A 21652-nucleotide genomic window follows, 5' to 3' on the forward strand; every position below is an offset into this window, starting at 1 on the left:
AAAATGCAGCTGCTAGAGTACTTACCAGGTCAAGAAATTATGATCATATAACGTCAATTTTATCATATACTGGTTACCCATTAAGTTCTGTATCGATTATAAAGTATTGCTAATGACCTATAAGGCTCTAAATGGTTTAGCTCCTGTGTACTTAACTGATCTTCTATCACCCTACAATCCTTCCTCTTTAAGATAAAAAACTCTGTGCTCCTAGTATATCTAAGTCCACTAAAGGAGAGAGAGCGTTTACACATTTAGCTCCTAAACTCTCAAAATTGTCTTCCTGATAATTTTCAGGCTCTGACTCAATCTCCCATTATAGCTAGGCTAATTATTTCCATTTGCTTTTCTGTTTTATCTCGGGATGCCCGTCCTGAGGTAACTAGAGAGTACATCAGCTCCAGTTTAGATCCAGCCTCTTATGAAGACTTCAGATGCCTCAACACCTGAGAAGAGATGACCTCAATCCCTGCAAGCACTTCAAGTGCAGTTTATGCTGCAAGATGTTTAAATTGTGTACTATGGGAATGATGTCAAATTACGAATTAATTAGATTTTTAGATTGCATTTTTAGTATTATTTTCCATAAACCAGTTAAAGTGCATAATACTGTGTGTATGCTGCATCAAAGAGGCATGCTCACTCTGATGTACACAACCCCAACATGGATGACAAGGACAACGAGTGAAGGAGACGTCCTGAATGAAAATGCACATACACCCTCTAAAGCCCAGGATACACTGCACAATTTTCATCTGTCCCAGACAAAAGATTGCCATCATTATTTATTCTTCTATAGAAATTTGCATCGTAGCCTACAGCACCAAATTATCACACTAACAGAAGGAGAAGACTCAGAGGTAACATAAACAACAATGCCTTTATTCACAGTTCAAAGAAGCAGCATGGTAAACAGGTGAGTATTGAATTCAAAGTAACAAGCTTGGGAATCGACAAGACCAGACAAATGTGAAGTGGCTGTGTATATAGGAGTCCTAATGAGCTTTTGTGGGTGATTAGTATTTGGGTGACAATGATCTAGTGGGCGATGCTAACAGGTCTGGTGCTATGGATGGAACTTAGACTGTGACACTAATAGGCCTACATAAATACTTAAAAGACTTGATATGCTACTTATGTTTTAACATCTGTTTACACACATTTTACACTTTCATGTGGACCAAAATATGCCCTACGTATTGACAGACAATGTTCAGATTTTTTGTTCTTATTCTTTATTATAGTCGTTTACAGCTCTTTTGCACATCATTTGTTTAGTTTTTAACGTGTTGTTTTATTGAATTTAAATGTTTAGAGTCCTTTTTATTTTATGGAAAAAGTAATTAAACCTGTTAAAAAGGACAATTTCTTTGTAACTTTTTTGGGTCTCACTTTATATTAGGTGGCATTACCTACTATGTACTTACATTTAAGTTAATAATTTAATAAAATGCACTTATTGTGTACATACATGTTTTTACATTGTACTTATAATTAAAAGAATACCTCCATCTAATTACTGTAATTATGTTTATAATTACACCATTGACCCATCCCTTACACCTTCACACACTTAAACCTACCTATAACACCAAACCTGTCTCTAATCTTACCCGTATTCCACCTCAATAGCAGCAAAAGTGATTTGCAATACATACATTGTACTTATTTTTGGATGTAAGAACATAGTAAATGACACCTACTATAAAATGGGACCCTTTTTTGTGTTTTAACTTAATTCAGTACCGTTCAGCAACTTTCATGACGTTTCCTCTAGCAGCAGCTCTTCTAATCTGGTGACCACAATTGCAAACACAACTGCCAAGTTGCAAGTTTTGCTCCATAAGCAAAACTGAATGCTGAGGTTTTTGGGTTCTTCCTGTAGGTATGCTCTGTAAGTCACAGCGCTTACCCACAGCAATCTGAGGTGCTGGACCACCGATGAAACAGTTACTTATGTTAACTTCCTCTATTATGGATCAAAACAGAGAACATCGCTCTAGTGTGGAATGATTACATGGTTTTTGAAATGCCAGTAGGATCAGTCATTTGATAGTCACGTGAAACATCGCATCCAGTTATGCATGTTAGATTTGAACTTTTAGTTGTTGAAAATCTATGGCATTTGTTAAACAGTTGCTCATGAACTCACTGATGGAACTGGCAGGAGCTGTAGTTTTTATTTGATTTTTTTTTTTCTGTGTACTTTAATTTTCAGTGGCATTGCAATGTAATTATTACATTCGCCATACAGAAAGGCCTCCTGGCTCAGCAGGGACTCAGACTGAGGACCTTCTGGCTGTGAGGCAACAGTGTTACCCACGAGCCAATGTGTCACCCATGATCATTAATCATGGTTAGTGAATAACTCTTTGTCTCTCTCTCTCTCTCTGTCTAAGCGGATGTTGGGGTGGAGGTGGCATGCGGGTGAGAGTGTTACAAAATGTGTCAGTCTCTATTCTTTCATTTTAAACTTTCTCTTCTTTTTTTAACATGCTTTAGGATTATCTCTTCAGTAGTTTTTCCTTTTTAGTTGCTGAGAGAAGATAGATTTTTTAAATCCAGCTAATTAGTGGGTGCTTCTTAATAAAGGCTCACTAAAGACTGGAGTAATAATACTGAAAATTCAACTTTGAATTTGTATAAAATTTCAAATGAGGCAGTTTTTATAATTAAGTTGTTTTTATTATAAAAGTAAACATCATGAATGTGTTCATGGATTTTTGCTCCTCTGCAGAGTTCTTTTTTCTAACTAACAATCTGTGGTCATTGAATGCTTGCTTGAGGTAAATGTGACTGTCTCATATTGTCCTCAAGCTGTTTTGCTGACATCTTTCTGCGGTTGAAATACTGATTGAGCATGAGAACAGTGTCAACTGTTCTGAGAAAGTGTGGGGTTTGAGCTAGAAGGGAAGTGCAACACATAACTGCACTCTTGTATGTTGTTCAGTATCTCAAAAGAGACTGAAAAAACAAACCGACCAAAAAATAATCTTTGTGCTCTCAATCAGGCCTGTTTCTCCAACCTTTCTTTTCATATCAAATAGATTCTCAGAAGAGTGTAAATGATAACATCTTCGCCCAAAAATAAGAAAATTGTGTCCAATTCTATATTGTTGTCACAAAAATCTTAAAATGGAGCAAATGATTTGACCCAATATTCACAGCATCAAAGTCTATAACTGTTTCCACTTTAGCCTGTTGCTGTGAACAATGCAGTGCCATCACAGCTGTAGCTGCAGGGCCACATGCCTTCTAAAAGATCAGTGAGGTGATAAGTCACTCTCTGGAACAATTACTCAGTCAAGACCCTCTTGATATCAGCAAATAATCTAGTTTAATATAATATAATTTATATTATGATCACATCATGATATATATTATATTACGATGGCCAGGGATGGCCTTTAATCTCATGATGATTCAAGCAATGGTTTAGAAGAAGAAAGAACTTTGGGAGAGAAGCAGAAGGAAATAGAATGTAGTAAGATGGAATCAGAATGTAGACAGAAGTTGGAAGCACTATTGGTGCTGAAAGAATTATGAGGAATCAATGGAAGGATTCAAATTTGTAATTGTGTTAGACACATTGTTCTCACAGAACACACATTCTAGTTGTTTGTGCTACATGTGCACCTAGACTAGTTGAGTTTATTCTTTAAAACACATGACTGCCTTACTGTAAGTGATGCTTGACACACTTAGGTTTGAGGTTGTAGATGTTATGCATTCTAGACCATGTGTCTTGTGTAAGTTGGAATAACTAGTACTGAAATACAACAATTTCAAGTTGTATGTGTGTCTATGTTGAATTAGTTAGTCTCCTAAATGGAACACTCAGCTATCTTCCATATAGCTGCAGTTAAACCATGCACAGGAGCACAGAATCGCCATAAGGCTACAATGCTTCACGATTGCATTAAACTGTTAAGAAAGAAAAATGGAAGGAAGGAATCAAATTAATGGAAAATAACTTCTTTATCTTCTATCTGTGCAAGAATCTTTAATGAGAAAATTACAATGCCCAATATTTATTAACTAAAACAATCAACCCGATTGTCATATCTTGAATAGGCTAAATCCATTCAAGATCAAAACCTGAATTAAAAAAAAATTGATTCTATTGATCTGTAACCCAGTGACAAGAGGATGTACACGTTTTGATTTTCCTTTGTAACCACCACAAACAAAGTGGACAAGTGTTAGCAAACTCCTCTCTGAGGGCGCTGGATCATATGGGATCTGATCAGGGAAGTTATTTTACTGGACATGTAATTAAAGTTGTGTGAAATGTTAATATCAAGCAGAAACTCTTCTTTTTTTACAGACCACAGAGGTCCAAATGGTCAAGTATTTGAATGACACCATAAATACCAATTGCGAAACAAACAGCACAGCACCACAAAAGGTGATCTGGTGTCCTAATCACAGATCTGGTTAGTGTGAGATTCCCCCAGGAGACCCGGGTGTGATAATGCTCACAACACAACAGACTGTGTAAGCACAGCTGCAATAGCAACTCAAGCTGTAAGATTATCTGACCATGCTTAAACACCAGCAGTCAGATCTGACCACTAACATTCAGTTTATCTGGCCTTTTCTTTGCAGAAACATAATCATAATAATGATCCATGTCTCTGTAAACTAAAACAAATTTTCTTCTAATGGCATACAATCTTAACAGATTAAAGCCATTTGCAACAACTGTCTGGATAAAACCATTCAAGGAAAATTAAGATGGCACCATCTATCTTAATGTAATTTGGTTAAAGGTTCAAGATCAGCTATTTTGCTGTGTGTCTGTTTCCCTTTCAGGATTAACAGCTGCCATGTTTCAAGGTTCTGGTCCCACCTGTATTGAGCCATGATACACAACTTCACACGCAGGAGATGGGGGTGTAGAAACTTCAAGAGGCCATCCCATGACACTAATAGATACATGGCCTCCCAGTGTAAAACTGGAACTAAATTATGCAACACAAATTATGGTAGGATAGACACCACCCATCTCCTCCACAAACACACAGAACACACACACTACAAACTCACAACATCTCTACCTGGCATTCACATAATGCAAACCTAACATACATCATTCACCTTCATACATATAGGACAAGGGAAATTATTGTCATAATTTATTTTCCTTTTTAACTGTGTCAATTTTGAGGCGTTATGGAAACACTGTAATATGCAGGACATGTGCATGGCTTTAGTCACACATTAATTAATAGAATTTCTGATCATTCAAATTCAAAATTCAAAATCTAAATGAGACCTATTCAGTAATGTAACTGGTCTCTTTGGACAAAATGTTTGTTATGTCCAGTCCTTGGCATTGCTGCAAACTAGGAGGGCCCCCTAGTTTCCAACATATGACTAATGACAAATTGAACTAAATAGTTAAAACTGAAATGCAGACATTTCTATAAATCAGGTACTCAATTCCCAGACCTCTATTCTTGAGTGTGACTTTGCCTGTACATCAAATGCACAGATGATGGTTGTAAAAGCTAAACAAGAGATTTTAAATCTCCGTTTCTGTACATTCCATTCTCTAATTGACTTGATTGAAGCCTAAGTTCTGCATTAAGGATGTGCAGTTAAAACAACTATTATAGACAGTTTTATAATTGTAATTATGAAATTGTGTATTTCTTTTTTGAAAATGAATTTTTTTATTGGTTTTCTTTAAACAGAGCAAAACAAACCAGTACAAAATTAAACAGGTAAACTAGACTGTATACAAAATCAAACAAACAAAAACAAACAAGCAAACAAAAAAAATATGTAATGAATAATAATAATAATAATAATTATAGAAATGACATTTAAATGCACAACAGGATAAACAAATCACTTCAAGAGATGACTGATACTGGATCCAAATTTGAATTGACAATTTGAATGAATTTCTCCCACATGTCAACATCCATGTGATTTGATATTTTGTATTTCTATGTTTAAGTATGAGATATATTTAATTATTTATAATATACTAGTTATTTGGACTCTTTGCTAATTGCCTTTAATGCATCCAGACCAAGTCTAAATTCCACTATAGTGAAGAATCTGGTGATTAAATGAGACCTGCTCACTAAAGATAGGACTCTGAAAGGGAGACGTTCTTTACCACTCGCACTTTTGACATGTTCATCATGTGTTATTTTGTGTTATTCTGTTTTTCCAACAACCCTTTTCCTCATCTTACAATAACACCAAGTTCATCAGTGTTCAAGTATTGAATGGTCACTCAGAGGTTGTTCAGGTGTCCTGCACGCAATGGAGCATCATCAGCTAAATGAATCCTTCACCCATGGAGATTTGACCTGCCCGGCAAACCAGACCTTCTACTTGAAGGTAACCGAGGATTTCTCACAGGATCAATTAAACCTGGGGCGGACACAGGTGTTTCCGCAAAGTGTAATGAGACTTTCCTGACACGTTCTGCTCATGCTGACCAACACAACAGACTTGGTACAACCAGTCATTCTACAGTCAGAATACCACCACAGCCAAGTGCAGGTGGAAGCAAACCTGACCAAGAGGATCACAGACATGTCGAGCTGCTACAGCATCCAGTCAGCACAGTACACACCTGAAGGGACTGTGTGCCACAGAGATGCATCCTGCTGTACTTTCATCTTAATGTTCAACCTGACTTAATGTTGTTATTTCAGGTGACGACTTGACTCTTGCACCCATCGACTGACACTGCTAAGATACAAACTATGAACACTCTGAAAGCAACACCCAATATGTGGAAGCAGGAAATGTCCAAAAGTGGCCCCTCAGGGACTCATTGAATTTGCCCCAAGGGGCCAGGGGCCATCTGTAAGGATTGATTTTCCCGCTAAAGGAAAACTGAGATCAAGCATCCTGCAATAAAGCAATACAGTGTATCTGGAGAGAAGATCTTAAAAGAATAGCATAGGACAACGCCTTGTGTCACTGTGTATATATGCATTTCTTTGAGTAATCGACGTTATGCATTTATCATTTCTGAATTGGCTTTATTTGGTTATTTGTGTAATTGACATGATACACTTTTACCTGACAAATAAAATGTTATATTTGATTTATATGGATTCTCCTGATAACATTATTACCAGTAAATTATGGGAGGCTAATGCTACTGTAAATCTGTGTCCAGGGTAAAACAAACTGAAGGCGCATGAATGAAGGAGCAGTAGGCACTTCATCTGAAGACCTTTTGATTTCTATTTACCGCTGATTTAGCAAGTTGTATGGAAGTGGCTAAATTAAAATACACTTTTATTCGAGTGAGCAGTAGGCAACCGACTAAAGGTATTAGCCAACTTATTACACCCTTTGACGAAGATCAGACTGGCGAGTTTATGTCCGTGAGTTTACCGCGAAATCCCAGGGCGAGTATCTCTGTGCGGCATCGGGTCCCTAATGACTGAACAATTGAAATATGGAATATCCAGAATCATCAAATATCTAAATGAATGCATAACTAATGATGAATTTGTAATTGGAAACACAACCTAAGTGTAAGAATCATTTGAAATTGGAGTCAGATTAAGCGAGTGAAATTAAGTGAACTTAATAGAGACGCTGAAAAGGCATACACGCGTTAACCTTCGCCCAACACCGTCGGACTCCTTTTTGGGCCAATGGGGGGGTCCTTACAGGAACTTTATGTTTCCCAGTGAGTGATCCTCTGTCTCAGGCTGAGGGCAATATGAAGACTTCTTCCCCTGTTGGAGCTTTTTCGAAGCAGATCCGGGGTAAAAAAATAAATAAAAAAAAACTTTCTGTAGATGAATACAAGAGAAAATATAACAGCAGTGATTTAATGAAGGGTTTAATGGGTTTAATGGTTTACAATAGGGGTGTGTAACTTTTCAAATTACTCACGGTTCGGTTTTTATCACGGTTTTAGGGTCACAGTTTTGGTACGGTTCGGTATATGCTATGTTCAGGAAATAGGACAACTGTCAAATAAAAATAAAGAAAATAAGAACAAATAATCAAACTACAAGCAACAGCACAAATAAATACAATAGAGCAAAGATTCAGATAGAATAAACAGTGCTTTTCAGGTTTTTCAGGTAGGCCTACATAAGATGAATAAAGTAATCAAATATAAAATAACACTGCATATTATCTTCACTGTATAAATTAAATAATCGTTATTAAAGTTACAAAAGCTATTAAGTCAAGAGCACAGAGTGAGTACACACACAAATCTTCTCACAGCTCGCCTTAGTTCTCTTTCGCGTCTTGCTCTTGAAAGTTTAAATTAAGAAGTTTAGTTTAGATACACAGATAGCAACATCTGCTGTTCATGTCTTATTTGCAACTGTGAGCTATCAACACCTGGGTGATGACGGCATAATGACTACTCATAATCAAGCATACAGCACTCATAGTGAACCAAGTTTACAAAGAGTGACTGATACCAGAATGATTTGGTGTCAGCAAGGCATGTTTACTCTCACACATGCAAAGAAAAAACAGTATGGCCTAAAGTCTAATGGTGACAATACAGTAGACATTCTGAAAGGAATAAGGAAAACATATTTAGACATTTTAAAATGTAAACCAAGGTGTTATACTGGCAGAACTGGAAGAAATTTGTCAAAGAGTTAATGGATTATTATCTCTATTGTTGATTTTAAAGCAGTAAAGTGCAGTAAGCAGTAAAAGACAACTTCATTTGATGCCCTAACTCTGTCTGAGGGCCAAAGACTGTTTTTACTTATGTTAATAGGGGCTAATACTAGTTTTTCACAGCAACACTGCTCAGAGTTAATACAATCCACACTACAGTGTTACAAGTAGGACTGAATCAGTAGAGTTAATGCGATAAATAAGTGATTAAGTGATGGTTGAACATTAGTGATGGACACTTGCTGTTGTTGAACATTAGTGATGGACACCTGCTGATAACAAACAGAATCACTGAAGGTAAGAACAGCAAGAACTGAAAAGAAAATAGTGAGGATACTAAACTGTAACAGTTTACTTTTTGATGCATTTTTCGTCTTTCTCAAAGGCTCATTGGACCATAAAGCTGCTGCTCATGATTACTCAGGGACCAGCCTAAAGCTCATAAACATATTCCAAACGGCTCCGGGGGTTAATAAAGGCCTTCTGAAGTGAAGCATTTGTGTAAAACATTATCCATATTTAACAAGTTATGAAGTAAAATATCTAGCTTCCACTAGACCGCCTTCTGTATTCAATGTACAAAGAAAGTGTGAAGCTCCTGCAGTTCACAAAGCTTACACTACATCCTACGCCTTCCCTATTCAACTTACAGAAAAAAGAGTAACTGACGCGACACCAGTTTACACTTTCTTCGTACGTTGTATACGGAAGGCGGTCTAACCGTAGCTAGATATTTTACTTCATAACTTACACATCAGCTCAAGGCCTTGTAATAATGTCCACACAAGTGTTCTGTCTTTTGAGGGGTGGGACAGGGGTGAGAGGGTTTAAAAAAAATAGTTTACTGATTCTGTAAATTGTTCATGTGAAAATAAATATATTGATAAAGGTTCAATTTCATCTTGATAAACAAGCTGTGGATAGGCATCATGACCTTTTTGGAGAGTATCATAGCTATGACAGAAACTTCTGGTAAGCAACATTGTGTAGGAACCGTGGATGAACCAGACAAAATTAATCATTCGGATGATTCTTTCAAAACATAATTCTAATTCAGAATCGAGTTTCCGGCTCAAGTCCATCTACAGAGAAAACCAATGCTGATTACTTTTTAGGACATCCATGTTTTCTGACAGAAGGAGAAGCGACAGCCATTTGTGAAACCAAATGGTCATTGAGAAGATAAAGAGTCTTTGATCACGAGATCAAAAGAGACAGAGAAACAATGCAGGCCCTTTTGATTTTTCTAAGTGACCTAAAACTTCACAGAAAAAAACAAAAAACAATGAAGACTGTTCTGCACCTAAAACTGCATCAAAATTGTTTCAAACTATTTTAAATGGACTTATCCAACATTTTTAACTGCATACATTTTACATTATGTTTCCACAAATACTACCTGTAACCAGTTTTGCTTTAGAACACCCACAATCCAAGTAAATGTGTTAACTCTTGAATGACTGACTGAAAGTATGCCTTATTTGGAATTGATTTAATTCTTTTCCTCTTCTCTAAATCCTGACTTGAGTGAAATCTGTTTAAAATGTATCATATTCCATGTAATAGAAATTATGTTAAAATGGTACTCTGCTAAAGCAGAGACGGGAAGTAACACCTATGGTATGATTGGGGGCAGAGAAAAGCCCTTTTGAAACAGGACGATATCTGATTGGCTAAAACTCTTCTCAGGGGTGTGACAAACACCTAAGTTTAAATAGTCATATCGCAAGACAGTGAACTAGACAACAAAACTAGAAGAAAGAACCGGTCAGCAGAGACCAGAGTAAGCAGAACAACTAGTAACCATGGGGTAACAAGAACAGACAAGCAGCTCATTCAAGCCATCCAACTTTCACACTTTCACTTTTCTTTTCCACTGAAAGTCTCGTGTTCTAAGTTTTGCCACAAAGTTCAACCAACAACTTATGCCGCTTCAACTTCAACTCCGGCGACAAAGAGACTTCCTTTTGTCTTTCCAGCTCAAACATGATTGGGTTTTACCAAACACAATCTGGACCCTGCGACAGATCATTGATTTGGAAAACCTTTCTCTGCACACCCACGAGAAGATTCACATTTAAAGTCGACTTGGGCAAGTATCTCCAGATTAAAACTGAACTAGTGCATTTAAATTAATTATTCATGGTTCGTTCAGGTCTTTGAAGTGCATATTTGAAGTGCCAGGTATTCTGTTCATCATATCACTCTCTCTCTCTTAAAACTCCTTCTCTCTCATTTCCTTTCTTACTGCAACATGTATGAATGTTTGTGTGTGTGCGTGTGTTTGTGTTAGATTAAATAAATTCTCATGTAGATTTTAAAAGAAAGTGTCTTGTATTATGTGCTTCTATAATTTAATGACTTAAACTGTCGATCTTAAAGTTACTAAAGCTCTAATCAGTGTGTTCACGATTGTTGGATATTTATATCCGCTACAAGAGCTTATTATGGCTCGAGCAAATGAACGCTGAGCGACTCAGTTGCTCGGTCGTAAACTAAACAACTCTATATAATTCCCTATAAATGAATTATTTCATTATTTCATTTTTCTAATTTTACTTCCTGGGATGTGTTCCCTACAATAGTAAGAAAAGTGGCAGTCATGAGATATTAATAAGAAAAGCACAAATACAACATCCTTCAGTCTAATTATGATAGCCAATTTTTGCTGCGTCATGAAATAAACCAATAATCTGGTTTTGAGTTAAATAAGTGTTAATAAATACATTTATTAAGTATTTATAACATGTGAGTTAAAAACGGCTCACTATTTGGCAGGTATTGCATTAAAATCGCCCTTTTTATTCATGCAGTTATAACTGCATTATTAATGATTTCATTAACAAACACCTTTATAAACCCTTTACAAAGGGAACCTTAATGTAAAGTGTTACCATATATATTAATTCTAGCTTTAATATATAAGCTTTTAAACAGGTTAAGCTTACATGTATTCTTTTGAGCTTTTATATCAATTATTATGTCTATTTGTTTGTTTCACTTGCATTGATATTCAGATATTTTCTTTCAGCTGCCTTCTCAAAATTGTCCTGAGAGGAAATGCATTTAATTTCATGATTCACTCTTGTGCTATTGTGTCTCTGGACTAGAGCTGCGGTGATTCACTAACGTGAAACCAGACTTCATTCATGTCAGTAAATTACACTGTCTGAATCATTCCCTATCCCCTATATAGTGCATTATGTGCCATTCACAACATAGAAAATCATAAATTTGTGAACAAGTGACCGATTTTAGCTGCAGCTTCAGCATCTATTTATAATGTAGTGGGCAGGGCTTCAGATTCTAGAGAGCATTTAAATGGGCAGAAAATCTGATGAGAAGCTGAAGTGCAGAGTGATGTCATCAAAATCACTGATACATATTAGCAGAAATGAGAGACTGTATGTTTTGAATGATAGTATCTTCTAAATGCATTTTTTTCTTTATTCATTTGTCATAAGTATAAAGGTTAAAGAGAATTATCAAATCAGTTTCTTGATTTTATAACATTTTACAAAATATTTAAAAATTTTACAAAAAAGCAGGAATGAGGAACCTTTTTACAGACACACTTGTTTTTCACACGTCACTCAAACACAGAACCAGGAAATGTGAGTTCAGAGTAAGAGAAACTGAAGTGTAGTTGAGCTGTTGTGTGTTTGTGTCTCTGTATTCATGCAGTAAAATGGCAGAAGCCAGAATTTCAGTGGATCAGAATGAGTTCCTGTGTCCAGTGTGTCTGGATCTCCTAAAGGATCCAGTGACCATTCCCTGTGGACACAGTTACTGTAAGAGCTGTATTACAGACTGCTGGGATCAGGAGGATCAGATGAGAGTCTACAGCTGCCCTCAGTGCAGACAGACCTTTAGTCCAAGACCTGCTTTAGCTAAAAACACCATGCTGGCTGAAGTGGTGGAGAAACTGAAGAAGATTAAACTTCCTGCTGACTGTTACGCTGGAGCTGGAGATGTGCAGTGTGACGTCTGTACTGGAAGAAAACACAAAGCTGTCAAGTCCTGTCTGGTGTGTCTGAACTCTTACTGTCAGAATCACCTTGAACAACATGAGAGTTGGTTTAAAGGAAAGAGACACAATCTGACTGAAGCCACTGGACGACTGCAGGAGATGATCTGCCAGAAACACGACAAGATCCTTGAGGTTTTCTGCTGCACTGATCAGAAGTGTATATGTCTGCTGTGTATGGATGAACATAAAAACCACATTACTGTATCATCTGCAGCACAGAGGACAGAGAAACAGGTATGAACTTAAAGAGGTCTCATTATGATCATTTACAGGGTCATAATTTAGTTTATAGGGTCTACTAGAATACATTTTTACATCATTTAATGTTTAAAAATCATTTCAATCATTTTTCTTATAATTTGCATTGTTGTGCCAGTTTTCAACCTCTGTCTGAACGCTGTTTTAGTTTCAAAAAATCACGGTCTGCTCTGTTTGGTCAGCTGGTCCCAGTCTGCTGCAATTGGTTTACTGCTTAGGGTGTGAGTCGGAAATGTAATGCGCCTTACCATAATTGGCAAGTATCAGCTGTGGAGGCTTCCTGAGAGGCTGTGAACACTTCTGTAACTACACTAAGATGTCAGTTTTGCTGTATCAGTTCAAACCTGAGTCCAAAAGACCCTTTTCACATTTCCGGGTTTCTCAGAAGCGGAAGCCGTCATAGTTGGGTAAAATTCTATAGCGGAGAATGAGAGAATACATTAAATATATTTTTTGTATTTCCATTTGCTCAAATAGCAAAAGAAAACCTCCACAATAGTGTTTTCACAACTTTCATAAATAGGACAAAAATAGAGAGCGATTGATAACGGCAGTCAGAAGAGAAAAATAATTTACTGTCACTCCCATAGCTTCTGTATTAGAAACATCCTCACAGCAAAGTTAACTAGGTTTTTGTAATTTGATGCAAAGGTAATATAATACTAAGTATATTGTTATAAATACACATGTTTTTAAAAAAAATATGAAAATGAAATGAAAATATAAAAAACTTTGCTGGATTTACGATATTGATGACCGTTAAAAAAGGGGTCATGAACTGTGTTGTTTTATTATTTTATGTTTCCTGGGGTGCACTTACAATGTTAGTATGCTTTTTACTTCAAAGACTGATCATTTAGAATTAAAAGAATTAAATTTAAAATTTTTCCTACCCTGATTTTAGCCCTCTGATTTGAATGCTCTGTTTTGTACTGGTCCCTTGAGCGACCATCCCTTTCTTTTGGAGAAAGGGATGGTCGGTCTCTTCACAGGCTGCCGTTCAAGATGTTGATGCAGAAACGCATTTTCGAATGCATCTGTCCTCAAGACTGGTTCGCAGTGACTGAAATGAAGTATGCATTCTTTTTTATGTCTTGATTCTTCCTCGCCACAGACCCTTTCTTCGTGTTCGAGGGTCGGCATATCAGTACAAAGGCCTACCCTTTGGGCTGGCCCTGTCACCCTGTGCCTTTACCAAGGTCGCGGAGGCAGCCATTGTTCCTCTCAGGGAACGTGGTGTTCGCATTCTCAACTATTTCGATGACTGGCTCATTCTAGGTCACTTGCGAGAGCAGGTATCTGGTGTTAGCTCACCTTAGCCCGTTGGGTCTTTGGGTCAACTGGGAAAAGAGCAAACTTGCCCCCGGGCAGAGGATCTCTTTACTCGGGATGGAATTGGACTCAGTCATTCGGACAGCGTGCCGTACAAAGTCAGGGAAGCAAGGACCAGGTCCTTCTAGTTGTACCCTATTGGCCCAGCTGGGCCTGGTTCCCCGAACTGATGCTCCTCACGACAGCTCCTTTTTGGCCCATTCCTCTGAGGAAGGAGACTCAGAGATGGTGCACCCTATGGCACCTGCGTCTGGACCTCTGTAAACTTTATGTCTGGTCCCTGGACGGGACGTGGAGGTTCTAGGTGGCCTACCCCAGTCAGTGGTAGACACCATCACTTCTGCTAGAGCTCCTTCTATTAGGAACCTCCATGCTCTGAAGTGGAACCTGTTCATTGAGTGCTGTTCTTCTCACTGAAAGAACCCCTGAACTTGCTTGATTGGGTCAGTGCTTTCCTTCCTGCAAGATGGGTTGGAGCAAAGGTTGTCTCCTTCCATACTTAAGGTGTATGTTGCTGCTTTTGCCGCACATCACAACGCAGTTGATGGTAAGTTCTTAGGGAAGCATGACCTGATCGTCAGGTTTCTGAGGGAGGCGAGGAGACTGAATCCGCCTCGTCCTCACTCTATACCAGCTTGGGACTTGTCACTAGTGCTTACAGCTCTACGGGAACCACCCTTCAAGCCTTTGCAATCAGCTGAGTTAAAAGCTCTGTCCCTTAAGACAATTTTCCTTAGTTGCATTGGCCTCTATCAAGAGGGCCTGCATGCATTCATTGACTTGCATGCTTTTTCGGTCAATGAATCGTGCCTGGAATTTGGCCCGGGTGACACTCACGTTATCCTGAAACCCCGGCCTGGATATATGCTCAAGGTTCCTACCCCTTCTTTTAGAGATCAGGTAGTAAACCTGCAAGCGCTGCCCTCAGAGGAGGCAGACCCAGCCCTGGCTTTGCTCTGTCCCATCCACACTCTGCACCTGTACGTGGATAGAATGCAAAGTTTTAGGACCTCAGATCAGTCTGTTACGGAGGCCAGCAGAAGTTTGTTTACCATTAACCATTTAGACTGAATGGGCAGGCGAACTTGTGAATCAACGGTGACTCTTATGATTAAACCTGTAACAACATTACTTCACTGATACTGGATTCATATCTGTTTACTTGATGATTTATGTGATGTTTCTCCTGTTATTGGTTTGTCCTTTAGCACCAGCTGAAGGAGACACAGAGGTGGTTCCAGCAGAGGATCCCGCAGAGAGAGAAAGATCTTCAGCAGCTGAGAGAGGCTGTGGTGTCTCATAAGGTGAGTCTGGAGAAGAAGAGAAGTTTGAGAAGTCTCAGTCAGGACTCACTGAAGCCACTGTGTGATTGTGATGTGTGTCCTAACAGCGCTCTGCACAGACAGCAGTGGAGGACAGTGAGAGGATCTTCACTGAGCTCATCCGCTCCATTGAGAGAAGAGATCAGGAAAAGACTGCAGTGAGTCAAGCTGAAGGACAACTGGAGCGACTGGAGCAGGAGATCAATGATCTGAGGAGGAGAGACACTGAGCTGGAGCAGCTTTTACACACACAGGATCACATCCATTTCCTGCAGGTAACAGAGATCTAGAAGAACAGGATCATAGTGGACTTGAGCAAGAGACTCACAGAGAAACATTTCATGAGAGCAGAATGAGCCATTGACTGAAGTGTTGATCTGTGTGTTTGGTTATTATATAATCATCAGTCAGACTCTCATCTGATCATCTTCTTTTGAAATAGATGCACTAAGAAATGTAGTTCAGTTCTGGAAATCTCTTAAGAAACATTTTTCTGAAATATATATTGAGCTTCCAGACAGCAACAGCTCAAAACTTAACTAATATTTAAACATATTTCCCATAATCTCTTTACTTATAATTTTACAATCTTTTGTTTACCAAAATCAGATAATCTTCAAACTAGCTGAAAACTTTTATAATAAATTTTCATAACTATTTACCAGCTGATGCTGTGAAAGTGTTGGATTGAGGAGAGTTACTAAAGATCAACAAGAGCTGCTCAAATCTGACAGTAGTGCAGGTTATTGGCTGAAGTGTGGAGGTGATGAGCTTTGATTTCTGTTTTCTGTAGAGTTTCCAGTCTCTCTCAGCTCCTCCTGAATCTACAGATGTAAATGTTGATACCTTCAGTTCTTTCTCCTCTTTTGATGGCGTGAGAAAATCTGTCTGTCAGCTGAGAGACAAACTAGAGGATTTCTGCAAAGAGGAGCTCAAGAAGATCTCTGACAGAGGTAAAGTCCTGGAGATTCATCTACTCTCAGAAATGATCCTCCATCATCTCATATCATGTGGAAGATCATGTTAGAAATGTCTTAGGAACGGTTGCAAGGATAATTTTCTCTTGACATGATAATCACACTCTTCTTGTCTGTTGATTTCCACAGTCACTTTCACCAACATTGTTCCCAGAACCAGGAATGACTTCCTACAATGTAAGTCACTGAGAAAACAAGCAGAAAAACTCACTGAGTGTGTTCATGTTCTTCCTGTAGAATGAGAAAGAAAACATGACAGAAGAGTTTTATAGCTGATCATGTAAATGATGATTTGCACAGGATATCTGGTAAACTGTACTGAGACACTGCCGATATATTGAACATGAAGAGTTCAGATACATTAAAAGATCAGATTCATAATTCCTGATTGTGATGTGTTTTATCTCCATCAGATTCCCATCAGTTCACTCTGGATCTGAACACAGTCAATAAACGCCTCCGTCTGTCTGAGAGGAACAGAGTGATTACTTACATTGACACAGATCAGTCATATCCTGATCATCCAGACAGATTTGATGGTGTTTCTCAGGTGTTGTGTAGAGAGAGTGTGTGTGGACGCTGTTACTGGGAGATTGAGTGGAGTGGTGATGTGTTTATATCAGTGTCATATAAGAGCATCAGCAGGAAGGGACGGGGTTATGAGTGTTGGTTTGGATATAATGATCAGTCCTGGAGTTTGTTCTGTTATTTCTCCAGTTACTCATTCAGACACAATAACATAGTGACTGAACTCCCTGTAAAGTCCATCAGCAGGAGAATAGGAGTGTATGTGGATCACAGTGCAGGAACTCTGTCCTTTTATGGCATCTCTGGAGACACAATGAGCCTCATCCATACAGTCCAGACCACATTCCAGGATAGACCACTCTATCCTGGGTTTAGGGTTTATAATGATGGATCATCAGTGAAACTGTGTTGAATCAGAATAGACTGTAGAGAGATTCTACCCATGATAAATCAGTAACAGTGAGATGTTATAGAGTCTCTTATTTTATACTACAGCTGAACTTCTGTCAGTGAAATAACATGTCAGAATAAATTTGTGTAATGAATCCTCATATAGACAGTAAGATCAGTGTGTGTTTGTGAGTCATGATGAGTGATGGTGTGTATCTGTGCTTTTCACGAGTTCACATTTTCATAAAATTAAATACAGTAAGAGTTATGCATATTTGGTGTGCTGTCTGGGTGGAGGGCTCCAAGCTCTGAAGTTTTGGCCCGAACCCAGAGTACTCCCCCAGTTGTGGTAAAGGTAGATAGAACTGAAGTGAGGAGATGAGAAGTGAGGGATGCTGATAAACTCTCAGATGAACAGAGGTAAGTCTGCTGTATTTATACCTCTTGTCATTGGTTTGCATTGATTAACTGAATGCTCTCCACCTGAGCTGATTAGGTTAATTATCTGCACCAGTTCCTCCCGAACTTTGTTAATAAAACATCATTTCTCAACCTCTTTTTATGTTGATGGAAATCACAGTCATTCAGTTCTTATTGTAGTGTCACATAAATAATTTTTATTATTACTGTAAAAATTACCTTTCATTAAAATGTATCATTCCATAAAAAATGTAATTTGTCATAAAATTGAAAAATGTCAATTTATTAATAAATGCAAAATATATAAACCCAAATTATTTGATCATACTGTAAACTCTTGATCAGTGAAAGTATGATTCTCTGTCAACGTCTCACCTAGGCAGACAGATTCATTCTCCTTCAGTGGTGACAATCATTTCTCTTTGCTGGATCTTGAGATTTGAAGCCGCCTTCGCCTGCAAGCAGCTTGATTTGGCAGACTCAGTGCCTCTCTCCTGCAAGCTGATCAGCTCGCTGCTTCTCTGCTCGCTGCTCTCAAGAAGCTCTGATCAGTGCACCGCTTCTCAGAAGCCGGATTAGTTCGTCGTTCTCAAGCAGTTCTGTTTCCCATGCGGCTCTCAAGCAGCATTGTCAGCGCTTCGCTCACGAGCCACCTGCAGCATTAAGTGTGCCTGTGTCTGAGCTTCCCCTGCCTTGGCAGGCAAATATGAGAGCATATTTCTAAAAGCACATTTTTTTGCCAAAGCATTCCAGCTCCTCTGCTTTGAGTCGCCCCGGGCCCTACTCATTTCGACGTACATCCTGTGATTTTTAACGACCACTGAGAGTCAGGACCTCGGTTTAATGTCTCATCTGAAGGACGGTGCTTTTTGACAGTATAGTGTAACCATCACTATACTGGGGTGTTAGGACCCACACAGACTCTGCTGGCCTCACTAACACCTCTTCCAGCAGCAACCTAGTTTTACCAGGAGGTCTCCCATCCAGTTACTAACCAGGCTCAGCCCTGCTTAGGTTCAGTGGGCAACCAGTCTTTGGCTACAGGGTGATAAGGCTGCTGGCTGCTGCTGGCAGTTCGCTCAAAGGTCCCTGTTATTCAATGGCGTGGTCCCCACCTCCGTGACGAACGTGCATGTCCTGTGCTCCGAGGTGAAAACTATGCTGACAAAGAGAGCCATAGAAGTGGTTCCTCCGAGTCAGGCTTCTACAGCGTTACTTCCCCGTCCCAAAGAAGGACAGTGGTCTCAGACCCATCCTAAATCTCAGACATCTGAACCAGGCCCTAATAAAGCACAGAGCCTCTCGTAGATACGCCCAGGGGACTGGTTCTTTTCTCTGGATCTGAAGGATGCTTTTTTTCACATCAAGATAGCCCCCTATCACAGGCGCTTCTTGAGATTCACCTTTGAGGGAGTGGCATATCTGTACACGGTCCTTCCGTTCGGGCTGTCCCTAACTCCCCGTACTTTTACAAAGTGTATGGATGCGGCTCTTTTCCCTCTGAGACAGATGGGAATCCGCATACTTAGTCAAAGGCCAAGCTAGTGTCACACAGGTGCCTCTTCCTCAACCACCTAGAGTGTTTGAGGCTCAGGGACAGTTTTGCCAAAAGATCATTGTCCCTCAGCCAACATATTTTGTTCCTGGGAACAATTATCAACTCGACCCAGATAAGGGTTGTAGTCTTGCTAGAATGAGCTCTGGCCATACAGCAGCTTGTGGCAACCTTTACACTTGGAGCTTCTCTGCCGCTCAGAACATTTCAGAGGATGCTATGTCTCATGAGATCTGCATCGCTGGTACTTCAGCTGGACTTGCTCCATATGTGCACTCTACAGTTCTAGCTGAAACCCTGAGTTCCATCTCACGCCTGGCGTCTTGGACTCTTTTGCACCAGGGTAAACCAGGCCTGCCCCCTGGATGAATCCCTGTTGGTACTTGCAGGGCGTGGCTGTGGTGATGGTGTGCAGAAGGAAAGTCATCTTCACAGATACTTCCAAGACAGGCTGGGGAGCCCTGTGTAAAGGCAACCCAGCCTTTGGCACTTGGACGAGCGAGGAAAGCGAGCTGTACATCAACTGCCTGGAAATGCTGGCAGTCTGTTCCTGGCGGGACAGTATGACAGTTGTGTCCTTCATAAATAACCAGGGCGGGCTCTCCTCTAAACCCTTCTTCACCCTCTCCTCGAAACCCTTCTATATGTAGTGTATATCCATCCAAAGGCAGATGCTGTTTCTGCTTCTAGCACCATTTTTGAGGTGGTACAAAAACTACAGTCAATTTCACCCAAAGCACAGAGTTTTATATTGGGCGATTTTAATCATGTGTCGCTAAAAAAAGCATTGGCACACTACTAAAATCCAGGCTTTTGGAAGTAAAAAAGACACTGAGCAAAAATGACTTGTTTGAAATTGGGCACTTATCAAGGCCATCTTGAGTGGTGCAATAGCAACACCTGAAGCAGAGGGAGAGGCTCGCGGCAGCAGCCTCAGATGCACAACACGCACACCGTGACGGCGCGACCAGTGGTATGGTTTCTCCAGGGCAGAGGGACCAGAGTCATAGGGACATCAGGGAAGACAGCATGAAAACAAGGCGATCTGAAGCCATCATCAACAAGCCCCAACTTCAGGAGTTGTTTAAGATTGCACCTGCCTTCTCTGCTTATTTGGATGTCGCATTAGTTCTTCTCCATTCTGCATACAGGCAACAGGTGTAGGTGGACATACGAACAGGGCTGAAGATGCACCCGGACCACTCCAAGTACATACGCCGCCACACTCCTTCATGGAGGATCGGATCAGAAGCATTGTTTGGCGATCGTACACCCATGCAGCATACCCGACATTTGTGGACAAACTTAACAGCAATATAGTGCAGAAAACAAATCAAATTAGATGGGATAAACATCCAGCCACAGTGGCGAAGCCAAACACGGGTGCCAAGTACTACTCACAGTAGCCCTACTCACTTTTTTCTTGCCATTCTCTAGCAGGGACATTCTTTCAGAATGGCTTTTCTATTTTAATTTGCCATTAATTGTAAGATTTGACTCTGATGAACTCTCAGCAGCAGTTAACCTAACATTTAGGGTAATGTTCACATTTTACTTTCTCAAAAGTGCTCTTACCTCTTAGAGAAGCATACTGACAAAGAGCAAATATTCTTCAGTCTCTAGTCTTAAATCATGAACTCTCAGAATATAAATCAAGGCATTCATAGTATTTTTTAAATTTAGCCTATATATTAATTTGCTCTTCAACTGCTTGTGTGGTAAAGGGCTATGCAGGGCTATTTCATGTTACTCAAATTAACCCATCTTATGCATTATCTTACAATTATGCTTAATATGAATGTCAGTTAATATATAAAATATGTCGTACCTATGTTTCTGTTCTGTTCAATTTATTCAGTACACATTACACAGTAAGAAGAAGGCTAGTATTCAATTAGTCTGTCAGGAAAGCTTTTGGCAAACAGATTATTTGTATCTTTAAGGCATGTTTTTGTCACACATTTCTTTTAAAACAATTATGAAATCTGTATAGTGTGAAATTTACTGTATTGAACTCTCTCTTTCTCACAGAAAGCTTTCCTGTCTGAGCCCAGTTAGTTCAGTTGTCTCTGAAACACAATAAGACTTCTACAGCAGTTTTAGCCAAGGCAATTCACACACACTTTCAGTACAATGTACATGCTACAGGTGTCAGCAAGTCTCATCTTGAAACTGATTAGAGGTGTGCTGAATTCTGAAA

The 21652-nt window shown here is 39.3% G+C and overlaps 1 protein-coding gene across 2 annotated transcripts; it reads left to right on the forward strand.

The window, feature by feature from the left end:
* The first annotated feature begins 10397 nt into the window (after positions 1-10397).
* Positions 10398-19426, forward strand: LOC137024821 (tripartite motif-containing protein 16-like). Of its 2 annotated transcripts, none has more exons than XM_067392708.1 (7): positions 10398-10450; positions 12325-12904; positions 15469-15564; positions 15651-15857; positions 16376-16535; positions 16689-16736; positions 16973-19426. In XM_067392708.1, the coding sequence occupies exons 1-7, from the start codon at positions 10446-10448 to the stop codon at positions 17497-17499; spliced, it is 1623 nt and encodes a 540-aa protein (XP_067248809.1). In that variant the 5' UTR covers positions 10398-10445; the 3' UTR covers positions 17500-19426. The 2 variants fall into 2 exon arrangements, with proteins under 2 accessions (XP_067248809.1, XP_067248810.1); XM_067392709.1 differs by having other exon boundaries at positions 10404-10732.
* The last annotated feature ends 2226 nt before the right edge of the window (positions 19427-21652 follow it).

The sequence above is a fragment of the Chanodichthys erythropterus genome, chromosome 8 (genome assembly GCF_024489055.1).
Source record: "Chanodichthys erythropterus isolate Z2021 chromosome 8, ASM2448905v1, whole genome shotgun sequence".
Classification (NCBI taxonomy): domain Eukaryota; kingdom Metazoa; phylum Chordata; class Actinopteri; order Cypriniformes; family Xenocyprididae; genus Chanodichthys; species Chanodichthys erythropterus.